This window comes from Astatotilapia calliptera, chromosome 10 (genome assembly GCF_964374335.1).
Source record: "Astatotilapia calliptera chromosome 10, fAstCal68.1, whole genome shotgun sequence".
Taxonomy (NCBI): Eukaryota; Metazoa; Chordata; class Actinopteri; order Cichliformes; family Cichlidae; genus Astatotilapia; species Astatotilapia calliptera.
Window position 1 is genome coordinate 11,012,349 of NC_137431.1, and position 16,054 is coordinate 11,028,402.

Consider the following 16,054-nt stretch of genomic DNA (forward strand, 5'->3'; position numbering starts at 1 on the left):
CCAGCTGCCACAGAACACATCTGTCCCGCTGTACGCAGCCTGCTCCAAATCCAGTGGCAGGCAGTAACTAGCTCGTGAACATAGCATTAAGCAATAAAGGAGACACTTGGCTCATGTGTTGGCAGACACCAAATAAAGTGCTAGAAGAGTTTCCTGGGATCAATGTTCACTATATGGACACAAATAAAACAAAATAAGAGGAAATTTTTATATGTGAATAAGTACCCGTATGCTAACAACTGTGCCATGTCAACTAAAAGTTAATGACATATCAATGTCCCTCCTACAACTAGCCTAAAAAAAGTGATTACTCATTTAATGTTTGCATGTGACACTTGCTGAGTATGATTATTAATATGAGAAAGACAGCAGTTTCCCTGCTTTGAGAGAAGGGCTCTGTTGCATTAGTACAGAAGACAGTGCTTTCTCTTTTTCAGGACATGTCACCTTTGGGGTCTCTCAGAGCTCAGTTCTAGACCCAGTCTTTTATTCTCTTCACATGCTCCACTTGGCAGTTGCATGAATCAACAGAAAACACCACGGGACACAGAAGCCCACTTGTGGTAATGCTTTGGTCAGAGCTGCAGTTAGCTAGGTCAGTGCTGGTTCACACACGCTGGCACCTTTGTCTTGCTGTCAGTGTATGTGGAGTAGCAGCGTGGGAAACACAGCATCAACATATTATTATTATTATTTTAATTTCTTCATTGTCTTGTCAGTTTTAGGTCATTACCCAAGAAGGACTCATCTTGGCCCCAGGCTACACTGGGTTTTCTTGCTCCATGAAAGCTGCATAACGGCTCCAAGTACTTCCTTTCAAGATTTTCCACAGCCTAGTCTGAAAAGATGATCAGGCTTAAGCCGTCAAAAGGCATCCCACAATGGAACTGACGTCGAAAGTCAAGTGTCTGAATATCTGCATTGCAAATGTGTTTATAGGACATCTTTTGCATATGTAGTGCCGACGCTCTTTTTGTTCCTCTCGCTTGCTCACATCTTGTCTGTACCAGTGAACTGCTTAAAGTGTTGTGTTTGCATTGTTGTGCATACATTGCAAGGGTCCAGTTCAGATAGCAACTTTTTGGAGATTAACATCTCTTTTTTTTTATACTCCAGTAATCTCCTCCTACACTATCTACTAAATTCTGTCTTCAAAGGTTTTGTGTAGCATTGCATGAATAAAATGTTGGTCATAGATCAGCACTCTGAGCTTTTTCGGTTCCTTTAAGCAGAGGAAGAAATAACACAAGACAAGAGCAACTGCTGTACAAGGAAAATATGTGGATAGTAGGCTGGGTTAAAATCCCCATTGTGCATTTTAATAAGGAGTTGTCTGAAATTGGTGCCTGTCTCCACATCGACGGGTGACTTCTAGGACAAGTGAAGTTGGCGTAGTTTTTCTTTCAAATTTAGAAAATTAGTGCTGTCTTATATATAATCCTATAGGGTGGGTTATTTTATGGTTGTATATTTGAGCTTTGAAGACACTCGTCAGAGCCGACGGTGGCATCTCTAGAGTAGGTTGAGGTCGCGGGATCGTGTTTTCTGGATGATGAGTTTTCAGGCTAACAAGCTGAATGAGCGTGGAGCAGGACAGCCTCTGAGTAGGGCATTGCAGTAAACAGTACTGGGGAAGCAAAAGCCTGAACCATTTTTCTAGGTCAGTTAAAAAAGAGGAAACGGCTAATCTTGGAGGTATTTCAGAGGTGGAGAGAAGCTTTTTGAGGTATTCCCTTGATGTGTTCACACAAGAGAGTTTTGTTTTGTCTACAGCTAACCGCAGTTTAACTGATTACTTTGAGGCAGCTGCAGAGTCACTGAAACAAAAAGGCAAACCAGCTCTATAGGAGCATAAGATATCTTTTGAATTAGCCATTAAAGTATCTTATCGTGCAACGCTGTCTCCTAAAAAAAAGCGTTCTCATACTAGACCTCATTCTTATGTGTATAAGGGGAAACAAACAATTTCAAGAAGAAAAATATCACCAAACAAAGTCTCATGAAATCAGATCAGGCAATAGGTTGATGTGGGATCATGAAAAAACAAACACTATACTTGTAGAGATATTTCTCTCCAAACTGTTACAAGAAATTCACAGTCAGAGCACACTCAATGACCTCTTAATCTTATCTTCTGCTGTATACATCCAACTACCGATCTCCGTAACATCAAGTGTCCTAGAAATGTCTGCTCGCCCTGGGGCCACACATTTAGACGTCACTTGTACCCCTTTCCGCCACATCTACCTTTAGTGTCCCATACTGGAAGAAGAGGAACGCTCACATCTGCGTATTCATCGTGCTTGATTCAAATATTAGGCCAGTAGCAGGGCACTTTGTACAGTTGTGTCTGACTAAGAGAAGATTTCTGCACTTTGTCACACTAAGACACAGAATGTAGGTTACGATCTTGATGCTGATCTCTAGTAAGTAGGTTGGTGTGTTTCTCTATCCCGAGCTCCCCCTTTCTCACTCGATCTGGTGGATTTTTTTCTGTCTTTCGTATGTGTCTTTCTCCTGCCCTTTCGGTAAGTCAATGGAGTCACGTCGTATCCACATGCATGCTGTGTCACAGCACATGTACCTGTTTCATGGTGGGATTTGACAGGCCTTTGCTGATGAAATGGGAAGCGATTTAGGCTGTCACATGCACTGTGCTGAGGCTCGGTTTGACAAAGACGGCAGTGATGGCCCGATCTCACCAGGGCTGCAAAATTTTCTGGGGATAAAAATTACTGGGTTATGTGAAAAAATGACAGCCTATATTTGTATGTTTACAATTCAGAAAAAATTTGCTCCAAAAACAAACCCCCTACAAGTTAAAATTCTGGAGAGAACAGATGACTCTTTGTGCTGCTAAAATTTGAAGGTTAACTCCTGGAATCTGTATCAATCATGTTGTCCTTATTCAAGGACTTGCTAACCCAGTTATGCCATTTTTAGAGAATAAACCAAATTTAAATTGGTCATCACCACCACCTTTTATAAAAAAAAAAAGTGAAAAAAAAAAACTTTACTCTGAAAATAGAGCTTTTTTCCACTCACTGTACAGGTCATTGTATTCCCCAGTGTCGCGGCATGATTCATGTGTCGGACAGGAACAACTTGAAAGCAGAACAGGAAGACTTTTTTGCAACCTAAAAGCCTATATTTTTCTTCTAATAGCAGCCAGAAGTAAGAAGGCTGTAGCATCCTTCATGGGGATGGGAAGTGATAAGAATTTAGCTATTCCAGTTCCATTATCGATATCACTTATTCATTCAATTGCTTATCGGTTCTCACTGGGTTTTCGTTGGCCTCGATGTCACCACACACCATCGCTAAGAAGCATATCCAAGACATTACATTGGTGCAACTTGACAGCATGCTGTGTGGTCAAATCTTTGTGAATGTTGGAGGTATTTCACCTTTTTGTTGTGATCAGCATTAGAGTCATTACTCAAAAAAAGTAATGTATTACAAATATGCCACAGAACAGAACTCTTTAAAGCAATACTCCCAGAATAAAGTTTTCTCTATAAAATGACCCAAAACACAGTCTCATGTGGCTACAGATCTATACACCGAGACAAATCATTATCTGAATGAGGCTACACATATGATCTCTCTCCTCGTATTTAGGTATGAACACAAAGCAAAGACAAAAACCAGTACAAAGAGACTATAAAGTGATCGCCACAGCGATTCACCTTAGAAACATGAATAGGTAGAAACACAGGCTAGAGTCTGACTGCTTATCAGTTTGATACCTGTTGAGGTTTAGGGTCTGCCTGCTGGGCGGGGGTTGGCTCAGCTAACGTTGCTTTGGGTTCTTGGCTAGCTTAGCGTTAGCATGATGTCTGTGCAGATGCTTGCAAAGAGCCAAAGTTGTGTTAGCCGCATAGTGCAATTGTCCCCGATGCACTTTGCACCATAACACTCTTGTTTTTTTGTCCAGTAAAAATAAAAGTAATGTCCATGTTCACGCTGTAGACTGCAACTCTATAGTCGTCCTTCAGCACACAAACTGAAATCAGTTGATTGTAGCGCAAGTGAAAGTGGAACAGATAAGCAGGATCGATAGGCTAGCAGACTACCAATTCCAAGGAATTGAACTACTAACTTGAAACCCCATGATTCCCATCCCTAATCCTAATCCCTTAGCAAGTAAATGGCAGTGGCGGCTTGCGTTTTTTTGATTACAAGCAAAACTGTTGTATGGCTTCTATGCTTTTGAGTCTTGCAGCTGCAGCCATCTTCTCTTTTTTTTAAGGGAAATCTAATGTTAAATACTGGAAAAGTTATAAGGAGCTCATTGTATTGTTTGAAATTGTAGTGAGCCGGTAGCACAGGCTTCAGATAGCTCTAAATGTCCTGTTCTCATACATTCAGACAGACCCAGAGTATCAAAATTTACTGGATACTTTCCCAAAGTGCTGAAAGTGCCCAAAGTGACAGTGAACACAGCTCAAGGACGGAGATGAGTTGGCACCGGATAGTGAAGGTAGTATCCCTGAGATGTCCAACCATTCTGACACAGAATCTGCCTATGGAACCAGAGCAACGCTTCACCAACGCAGCCCAGAGCAAAGCCACAAACAAGTCATACTTTATGCAATTGATTTTTAAAACATAAATACACGCAAGATGTGAACTTGACCAGTGAAACCTTACTCGAGCTTGTAGGCAGTTATTCCATATTTCTAGATATTTCAGTAATCTAAATATTTTGAATGTTTCTGCACAAAATAGGTTAAATCTGCAGAAAAAAATCTTTGTTTGCACTTATAAAGGATGAGAAAACTGTATTCTGGTCATTTAAAATACCAGAATACTGCAATGCATTACTGATTCAAACATACCTCAGGTTTTAAAAATGAAATATTATTAGTATTACAACAAGTAGCATTAGATTCTGTAATTAAATGTAAATGTGTTCATATAGATTTACATTTAAGTGCTTGGTTGCTTGAGGGTTAAATAGAGGAAAGCTAATCAGCTTCTTTCAAACAGGATGAATTAAGGGACTGCACCAAAGGGCAGTGTAAGATAAATACAGACTAGAACTCAAGGGAAGTTCAAGGATAAAAAAAACATCCATGTTAAAGTAGTACAGCAGAGCCACTATAAATCTAATATAGCAGATCTACTATAATGGTATTCAGTTTTTATACATATGCCACACATCAGTTTACATATATTCCATAGTGTGTCCTGGGGGTGGGCGATAGAAACGATATATAATAGAAACGATATAAATCGTATATCTAAATTTGGCCAACGATAGAGATTTTGACTATATCGCTCTATCGCGATAGCGCATGTTGATGATGTCATCAAGCTGTGCCTGTTTTGGTCGAAAGCATCGCAGCGGTTACAACCATTATCATCTGCAAATTATGGCGGGTGACAGTCATAGCAAAGAGATTAATCACTCTTGAAATAAGGGGAAAGCCAAAAACTGCGCTTCCTCCACTTCCGTAACATTGATTCTTTAATGTTGAATTCTCTCGCAGCTGTTCTATTCCCATATTGTTGCAGTATATCAATAACTAACCTCGTATTGTGGATGAATAATCTCAGTTGTTCTCCTGACTGAAGTTTGGCCCGTGTATAGCATCCTGCTATGCGATTGCATTTGTCCCTGACCACCAGAATCCCTCACGTTAACTTTTATTGAGTGGAAAAAAAGTTGGCGTTCATCCTCCAGCTTCACTGTGCTAAAGTTATGCTAACATAGCTGTGTCGCTAGCAATCATGTAGCACAACATTATATACCAGGTAGTCCAACTTCAGTAACCCTGCAAACGCCACTGCTGTTTAGTTTTCTGTCTTCATTTATGTTGGAAGTGGTAGCAGAGCTGTACGTTTTAATTATTTTCAAAAAATCTCTCGTTCAGAACATGGTATGAAATGTTTAGGTGTAAACTAGCGAGCTAACTTCCTGTAACTTCTAAAACTTAATTGTCACACCCGACAAAGCAGCAACGCTGATGATTTAATTAAAGATGAAAGAATTTAGACCGTTTTTTAACTCTCAGTGTTCGTTTGACTTTGGGACCTGAAATGGACGGAGTTTTGGACCCAGATTACTCCGCGAAGCTCCTCACTACGGCAGCCGTAATGCTCTGACAATCCATCAAGCAGTGCGGCTTACCAAAGTTGTACTAAAACATTTTTTAACAGATTTCTGCACGCCCAAATCGGTTCAAGGTCAGTAAGCACAACCAGAATTCATACATAAGGCACACTCTCGATTTTTGAGAAAATTAAAGGATTTTAAGTGTGCCTTATAGTGTAGAAAATACGTTATACAGAAGAAAAGAATATATCGTGATATATATGCTTCAAATTATATCGCGATATGAATTTTAGGCCATATAGCCCAGCTCTAGTGTGTCCTTTGTTCTGGCTGCCCCTCCCTGAGCTGGGTTCTGCCGGAGGTTTCTTCCTTTTAAAAAGGAGTTTTTCCTTCCCACTGTTGCCAAGTGCTTGCTCAGAGGGACAGATGTCTGGTTGTTGGGATTTTCCTCTGATATTGTAGGGTCTTACAATATAAAGCACTTCAAGGCAACTGTTGTTGTGATTTGGTGATATATAAATTGAATTGAATATGTTCCATCTAAATCACGTGATTTCCATTGGACACAAGATGGAAACCCTGATCTCTCATAAATCTCTCTTGCATTTTCTACTGCGGACTGTGAAAACACTGTCAGGGGACACTACGTATGCATTTTTTTAACATGCATGGATGGATTTATTCTATTTTTGTAGTAGTGATGATGGATAAACCAAAATTTCCTTTCTAAATGTAATTCATTCATGTTTGCATCACTGCATGCAGCTCCAAACAGTCATAATTTGCTAATGAGTCCCATTTCCATATTGCTTTTATGTGATTACTGCTACATACTTGACTTTATATTCGTGGAACAAAATGTTCCTATTTGAAGTGTGATGCAGTGAAGTGCTAAAACATGTTTACGGCTCAGAGCTGCAGAAGCTTGTGAGCTCTGACAATAATTGGAGTTGGTATGGGATTCACAACTCAATGCAAGTCTCACGCAGGTTCTACTCTCAGCAGGGAAAGGTGAACAGCAAACAAGAATCCAAGTGAGACAGAATAATTGGCAAGGGGAGAGAGAAAGGCGAAATTGTAATTATTAATCAAGCCTCTGACTGATCGACACGATGCCCACAGAATAGAAGAACTGGGCCCAAAAGCTGTGTTAATTCTGTATCATTACCACACCAGCGAACCAGTATCTTATCTCTGGGCTGCTGTGCACTGTCAAAAACAAGACATGATGACATATTGTGTACCACGCATAGCATTTCTGCACAGTAAATTGGGGAAACGGCGCTTGTGCACAATATGCTATCTTGTCAGAGGCACTAAATCAAACCTGTCAAACCAGTCTGCTAATCTAAAGAAAAAATGTCTCCAGTTGTAGTCACGAATAACAGTAGCATGGGTTACCGAGTGGAAATTCCCTGGCATAAACGGCTTGTTCAGGTTGCTTGGCTAAAAACTGATTTGATAAAAAGAACTCATTGAAACGAAAAAAAGAAAAGAAAAGAAACAATTTAAAACAAAGCCATAGTGACATTATTACAAGAGGATGTAATAATTAAATGTTTAGAATTTAATGAACTCATTAATTTATGATAAAAGGCTGCATTAATATTCTATCAGATATTAGACACAACCTTCCTGCCATTACCAGAGATCCAGACACTCGATCTCGTTTTTTAACATCTAGACTCATTTAGCCCAGTCTCGTGTACATCCTACCTCAACAACTGTTCATATTTTCCTAATTTCCTTTCATTCCATAATTCACTAATGTGAATTATTTTTTTTACTGCAGTGGCGAGCCCTTCAGTATCTACTGAAATTTCTCAGCCATTAAACCCAACTTGAAAACATTAGAGACCCATTTAGTTGTGGCATGTGAGAGAGTGGCAGAGATTTGGTTTTACCTAATTCATTTTAGTTCATTTGGTTCTGCAGTACCCAAGGCAGAAAAAACATGAACACAAATATGTTCGATTTTATTAAGAGTTGTTCCCATAATGCACTGTGCTCTTTATACACAACAAATAAAATGAAACCTTATCTGATTTCCCCAGTAAACCTTCTCACAAGATGGTGAAACAGACATACAGTGGGGCAAAAAAGTATTTAGTCAGCCACCGATTGTGCAAGCTCCCCCACCTAAAATGATGACAGAGGTCAGTAATTTGCACCAGAGGTACACTTCAACTGTGAGAGACAGAATGTGAAAAAAAAAATCCATGAATCTACATGGTAGGATTTGTAAAGAATTTATTCGTAAATTAGGGTGGAAAATAAGTATTTGGTCAATAACAAAAATACAACTCAATACTTTGTAACATAACCTTTGTTGGCAATAACAGAGGTCAAACGTTTACTATAGGTCTTTACCAGGTTTGCACACACAGTAGCTGGTATTTTGGCCCATTCCTCCATGCAGATCTTCTCGAGAGCAGTGATGTTTTGGGGCTGTCGCCGAGCAACACGGACTTTCAACTCCCGCCACAGATTTTCTATGGGGTTGAGGTCTGGAGACTGGCTAGGCCACTCCAGGACTTTCAAATGCTTCTTACGGAGCCACTCCTTTGTTGCCCGGGCGGTGTGTTTTGGATCATTGTCATGTTGGAAGACCCAGCCTCGTTTCATCTTCAAAGTTCTCACTGATGGAAGGAGGTTTTGGCTCAAAATCTCACGATACATGGCCCCATTCATTCTGTCCTTAACACGGATCAGTCGTCCTGTCCCCTTGGCAGAAAAACAGCCCCATAGCATGATGTTTCCACCCCCATGCTTCACAGTAGGTATGGTGTTCTTGGGATGCAACTCAGTATTCTTCTTCCTCCAAACACGACGAGTTGAGTTTATACCAAAAAGTTCTACTTTGGTTTCATCTGACCACATGACATTCTCCCAATCCTCTGCTGTATCATCCATGTGCTCTCTGGCAAACTTCAGACGGGCCTGGACATGCACTGGCTTCAGCAGCAGAACACGTCTGGCACTGCGGGATTTGATTCCCTGCCGTTGTAGTGTGTTACTGATGGTGACCTTTGTTACTTTGGTCCCAGCTCTCTGCAGGTCATTCACCAGGTCCCCCCGTGTGGTTCTGGGATCTTTGCTCACCGTTCTCACGATCATTTTGACCCCACGGGATGAGATCTTGCGTGGAGCCCCAGATCGAGGGAGATTATCAGTGGTCTTGTATGTCTTCCATTTTCTGATGATTGCTCCCACAGTTGATTTTTTCACACCAAGCTGCTTGCCTATTGTAGATTCACTCTTCCCAGTCTGGTGCAGGTCTACAATACTTTTCCTGGTGTCCTTCGAAAGCTCTTTGGTCTTGGCCATGGCGGAGTTTGGAGTCTGACTGTTTGAGGCTGTGGACAGGTGTCTTTTATACAGATGATGAGTTCAAACAGGTGCCATTCATACAGGTAACGAGTGGGGGACAGAAAAGCTTCTTACAGAAGACGTTACAGGTCTGTGAGAGCCAGAGATTTTCCTTGTTTGAGGTGACCAAATACTTATTTTCCACCCTGATTTACGAATAAATTCTTTACAAATCCTACCATGTGAATTCATGGATTTTTTTTCACATTCTGTTTCTCACAGTTGAAGTGTACCTCTGGTGCAAATTACTGACCTCTGTCATCATTTTAGGTGGGGGAACTTGCACAATCGGTGGCTGACTAAATACTTTTTTGCCCCACTGTAACCCCAGCTGTACCCTTTGAAGCTTTCACTTCATGAAATTTCATTTTTTTATGGTCTTAGAGGGGTGCAGTCAGGCAGTTTAGGAGGAATTTAATTTACATCTAAGCCCATTAAAAGAGGACATTTATTATCAAACATCTGCAGCTGGTGATAAATCTGTTGATGATATAGTGAGAAAAAAATCAAATGGAAACTGTTTGTACTTACACATCTAACTCAAAAGTCATTATTAGCATTTATTTGGAGTCATCGCTGTGTTTATCAGATCAAAGTCCAGATTTTCTCGCCGTTTAGCCACATTGTGGTCCTTTCACAACATGTGAGAAAAATGTCAGTCTAATCTATCTGTCCATCCCAGCTCGTTGCTATCTTTGGTGAGCAGCGAGGGTACAGAGGCTTCATCAAAGCTCCGTAGCTGAAAATTGCTGCTTCTCGAAACAACTAAGGGCTTGAAAGATAATTTGTGACTTTGTAACTGTGACTGAATCCTTTCATAAAATACACTCACTGGCCACTTTTTTGGGTCCACCTGTCCAACTTCTCTTTAATGCAAATATAATTAGCCATTCACATGGCAGTAAGAGTGCATTTAGGCATGTAATCATGGTCAAGATGACTTTTGGAAGTTCAAACCAAACATCTGAATGGGGAGGAAACAGTATTTAAGTGACTTTGAATGTGACATGGTCGTTGGTGCCATATGGGCTAAACTAAAAATTTCAGAAACTGATGATGTGCTACAATTTTCCCACATATACTGTCTATAGGGTTTACAGAAAATGGTCTGAAAAAGAGAAAATATCCATTAAGTGTCAGTTCTCTGTGCAAAAACACCTTGCTAATTCGAGAGGTCAGAGGAAAATGGTTTTTTAGCTGATATGGAGGCAAAATTAACTCAAATAACTAGTCTTTACAACCAAGGTATGCAGAAGCTAATATGTTACAGCAACAGAAGACCACACCAGTTGCCACTTGTGTATACTAAGAACAGGAAACTATATTTGCGAGTCTCACCAAAATTGGGCAATAGAAGATTTGAAAAGCATGACGAGTCCTGATTTTTTCTGATGAGTCTGAGTCTTGTGACATTCAGTTAGAATTTGGTATAAACAGCAAGAAAGCATGGATCCATCTTGCCTTGTATCAATGATTCAGGCTGTCGGTGATGTAATGTTGTGTGGAACATTTTCCTGCCACCTTTTGGGTGTTTAGTACCAAATCAGCATCATTTGAGTATTGGTGTTGTCCGTTCCTTTATAACCACATTGACAAAGGCGCATTATCCCAGCAGGATAACCCACCATATGACAAAGCTCAGATCACCTTAGATTGGTTTCTTCAACGCGATATTAAGTTTATTTTACTTAAATGACCATCAGATTTATATCCAGTAGTACCTGTGGGATTTACTGGAACAAGAGATTCATATCATGGGTTACAAACATGCAGCTGGCACATCTGCAGCCACAATCTCTGAGGAATGTTTCTATCACCTTGTGGATTTATGGCATGAAGAAATAAGGCAATTCTGAAAGAAAAGGGGCATTCAGTGAAGTGGCCAGTGAGCTCATCTTAGTTTACTTTAGTCTTGGTTTAATTGTTATTCTAATATTGATTATAGCAGTCATTTACGGTATTTTGTTGTGAAGTACCTTTCTTTAGTTCTTTTTCACATTAAGTAATGACTATAATAAGGGTAGCCTTAGATAATTACTTTCTATAGTAATTAAACTGTAACTTCACCCCACTGCTAAATTACAAAAGAACAACAGTCCAAGACTGCACACCCACACAAAGGCTGACTATTCCCTCCACATCATACCTGAACTGAGTTCCTGCTTCCAGAAGTATGTCATCAAGAGAATGTCTCCCATTTTTTCCTGTGTTGCTGCGGTAATTAATCCTACTGAAAATTCATGAACCCAAATTTCAGTCAACTCCAAAAGTAACAGTTTCATGCAAATTGTTTTAGAATTTTTTAATAGATCTGCTCGCAAACAGTGGGCTAAAAATTGGTTGTTGCGGAAAACTACATCTCTATCAATTAGAGTTGTTGCTATATCCCCAATAATGTCAAAAGCAGGGATATTTTTTATTGTTTAGTCAATGCGAGACCAAGAGAGGAGTAAAATGAGTCAAGGAGCCCATCCTGCCAGCTGCTACCTTTGCCAAGTCATCTAGTATTTAGTATTTTTTTTTTTTTAGTATTTATTTATTTATTGTCATTGTCAAGAACAATGAAATTGCGTTTGGGGCTTCCATACAACCCAAAAAAAAGAAGAAAATAATAAATACCCCTTAAAACCCAAGTGTACATATTTAACCCAGTGTGACTCCAATGCAATAAGACAATCCTTAGCAATAATGTTCGTAGAAATCTAAAAGTCTAGGTTAGGGTTAATGTCTAGGGTTAATGTACAGTGATGCTTCTACAGACATCAGAAGTCCAAGTTTAAACTATAGCTCCAAACATCACTCCTGTGAATCGGGAGCCTTGAGGATTAATTGAAAATGAGCGCCGTTTCACAGACCTGCCACTGAAGGGTGGGCAGCTGAAGGAAGTGGACCACCCACCTCTGATTGGTCTCAAGCTGTTGACTTTATGTCAGCACTAGCTTTACAAGGTGACCCTTCATCTGCTCATTTTCAAAACTGAATATCCAACTAGGATTCCAGGGAAATAGATTCAGTCTCAGCTGATAGTGAACAGATTAGAGTACATCCTGTACAGGTCAGCAGTCCTTCACAGGTTATATATACATGTCCACAATACATAACATTTAAAGGCACCTTTTTGTTTTAAGGTGAGCTTATACATCCTGTTGAGGAATTTTCAACCCATAAAATGCAAATCTTTACATTTTTTTATCAGAGCCCAATCAAATGATTTAATTTACAGCTCAGCATGCTCCACAAATTTTCTTGTAGTCTAGATCCAGTTGCCACTTTTATGATGTCATTGGTTTTTTAACTGCAGCAATAAACATACATCCTTAGCAAATATGTTTTTACAGTTATGGAATTTGTACTTATTTGTGGGCTGTCTGGGTAAAAAAAGGCAGAGCATCTGCACCTTTCACTTTGAATCCATCCAGGGCACATCAATCACCCCAAATATCCATCTTTCTAATAAAGGCAAGATGCCAGCAATCTTGTAAAAATGGTCTGTGTATTATGTGAAGACAAATAATGAATGCAGTTGCAATACTTGTGTCATGTGTTTAAAGGGGTTCTTTAAATTAGAGTTGTTTGCCATAGTTAATCTATTCATGATTCTGACTGCTGTAAAAAAAGATATTTGACAGCCACTGTTGGGTAGACGCTCCGCTCTGTCTCCTCTGTCAAGGAGAAATCAATCACTCAGTCCCTGGAGGAACACCAGCTGGCATCTGAATGGTTTGTGCCATTTGGCCTTGTGGAGATTGACTATACTTTTCCTCACTTCTGTCTTTCAGTCTTCAAATTAATTCCCCATGTTTACAGAAGGTTCTGTCCAAAAGAAACAAACAAATGATGGCTTCACCCCAGCTGGGCCAAGCTCACTATTGTCAGTTTACATCACTGCATGTTTTACACTAATTGAGGCCTGATTTGGCATCTCATAAAGACGTGATTAACATGCATAACAAAAGGATAACCTTGGCGATGGGGATTTAAATGTTTTACTAGGGTTCCTTTTTTGTATGCCAAGATAGAGCAAACTTTCTTAGACTGTGCAGGAAAGTTTTTGTTAAAGATGCACAGGACAGAACAATAAATCAGTGTCATGGTTGCCCTACTGTCCACATGTGTTTGGTCATTAGTCTTTTTTGTGACCTGGAGAGTCCTTTGATGACAGCACTGAGAACTTAGTGCATGAAGGAATCAGTCTGACATAATTAATGGGAAAAACAGTTAACGATTTACTTTTTGAACTCTTTAGTAGGTGATTGTGGCTCAAGAGTTGGGCGTTCGTCTTGTAATCGGAAGGTTGCCGGTTCGAGCCCCGGCTCCGACAGTCTCTCGTTGTGTCCTTGTGCAAGACACTTCACCCGTTACCTACTGGTGGTGGTCAGAGGGCCCGGTGGCGCCAGTGTCTGGCAGCCTCGCCTCTGTCAGTGCGCCCCAGGGTGGCTGTGGCTACACTGAAGCTTGCTGTCACCAGTGTGTGAATGGGTGGATGATTGTGTATAGTGTAAAGTGCTTTGGGGTCCTTAGGACCAAGTAAAGCGCTATACAAATACAGACCATTTACCATTTTAAAAAAAGAAAGAACCAGAGACTGCAGTTAATTAATAAATGGGGCAAAGATGAAATAAAGTGATTGAGGGTTGCGCACGTTAGTCACATTCTGGCTTTTATCAGTCTGTGAAGCTCTCTGTGGGCTTTATTTAGAGCACTGCTGTGAGGACAGATGCGATGTAATTATTGTATAGCATTGCAAGTTTGCAGGCCTTTAGGAGGTCAATCGCATCAATTAACAGACGTCCATCCTGTGCTGTTTAGAGGAGACCTGTTGCTGTATTGAATGAAAGCTGCACACCCTCTCCCACTGAGCATGACGGGATCCTGTTGTTAAAACCAATGGGAAATGACTTAATCAAGGTGTCACTCAGGGGGGCAGCCAGTTACAGTTCACAGTACCTGAGCTGTTTCAGTGAACAAGCAAAAAGCTCCAAAATGGCTAGCAACACGTGGACCGTGCCTTTGTTGCGCACTGTTGTGGCATAGCTTCCCCACATCTCACTCTGTTCAAGCTTCAGCTCTCTGTCTGCAAAGCCGCTGTACACAGCTGGCGAGGAAAAGCAGTTGCTAGGACACCAAGACCCATTGAATGAATAATGTGAAATAAATTCATTTTGAACAGCTACTTCCCGCATTTGTTTTAGTTTGTTTGGTCTTTCGTGTGTTGGTGACGATGCAGAAATACTGTGTCGCACATTAATAAAACATGAAACAGATGTTCTACAAGCTTTCTCGCTGAGGCTCCAACACCTTAAGTGTGAGAGAAACACAACATTGTTAACGGAGCAGTAATCGTGTCACACAAAAAAGGAAATGCACTTTGACTCATTAAAGCAGGAAAAGCAAAAGTGGAAATAAAGGAACAAAAAAGGTGGCTCAACTTAACATCATGTAGCCTTTTTTTTGTATGCTTTCACAAATAAGAGCATCGTAAGGCTTGAATGAGAGCCATGTTCCCAGTTTTGTGAATTGTTGCCTTGCTAACTATTTCTTCAAACTCTCTTCCCATCAGGAGTACACCATCGATGTCTTCTTTCGCCAGAGTTGGAGGGATGAGCGGCTGAAGTTCGATGGGCCCATGCAGGTTTTACCCCTCAACAACCTCCTGGCCAGTAAGATCTGGACTCCTGATACTTTTTTCCACAACGGAAAGAAATCTGTAGCCCACAACATGACAACTCCTAACAAACTGCTACGACTAGTCGACAACGGCACGCTTCTATACACAATGAGGTGAGCATTTTTTGTGGTGATTCGGAGGTCAACACCATCACTTGAAAAAAAAAAATCTGCAGGTGCTGTTTAGTAGATATATTAACCGTCTTAATTTGGCATGAGAGCATCCTTATTTTGACATTCCTAAAAGAAAAAAGAAAGCATAATAAAAGATTTCACCCACTGGCACTCAGCACTTTTTACAGCCAGAAGTTCTCCATATGTATGAAAGGGTGACTCGCTTCCTTATAAGCTTATGCTAGGAAGCTTGGGATACAGTTGACTGTGACAGCATTCCTCTCCTATCATTCAGCCTCAAATACACTAACCGGTCGTTAAGTGATGACATGACGAATCCTACTTCTGGGCCTAAAGTAGTCTGTGTTTAATATGGCTTTTGTGTTGTTAACATGTTTAATGTTTTGTATTTTCTTCTATTTAATCTCAAAAAGCTCCTAAAACAGTCAGTAATCACTGTTGACCTCCCTCGGCTTTTATTACCGCTAATCATTTATTTAAGCTCAGTTTTTAAAACCTTAGGATGTAACTACAGCTCAGCACTCACGTTAACTTTTATCGAGTGGAAAAAAAGTTAGCTTGTTTATATTATACTAACATAGCTGTGTCGCTAGCGGTCATGTAGCACATCATTAGCTACAGCTAGCCAAACTTCAGTAACCCTACAAACATCACTGCTGTTTCGTTTTCTTTCTTCATTTATGTTTGAAGTGATAACAGAGCTGTATGTTTTAATTTGTTTCCAAAACCACGCAGTCAGGACATGCTATATTGTATTTCGATGGAAGCTAGCAAGCTAACTTCCTGCTAACTTCCAACTCCGTTAAATGTCATAAATTCCGT

At 40.3% G+C, this 16,054-nt stretch overlaps 1 protein-coding gene across 2 annotated transcripts in view; it reads left to right on the top strand.

The window, feature by feature from the left end:
• gabra3 (gamma-aminobutyric acid type A receptor subunit alpha3) overlaps positions 1-16,054 on the top strand; it is a 125,256-nt gene that overhangs the window by 79,825 nt on the left and 29,377 nt on the right. For both annotated transcript variants that reach the window (XM_026181152.2, XM_026181153.2), the window contains exon 5: positions 14,991-15,211. In XM_026181152.2, the coding sequence (XP_026036937.1) occupies positions 14,991-15,211 (221 nt within the window). The remainder of the gene's footprint in view (positions 1-14,990; positions 15,212-16,054) is intronic.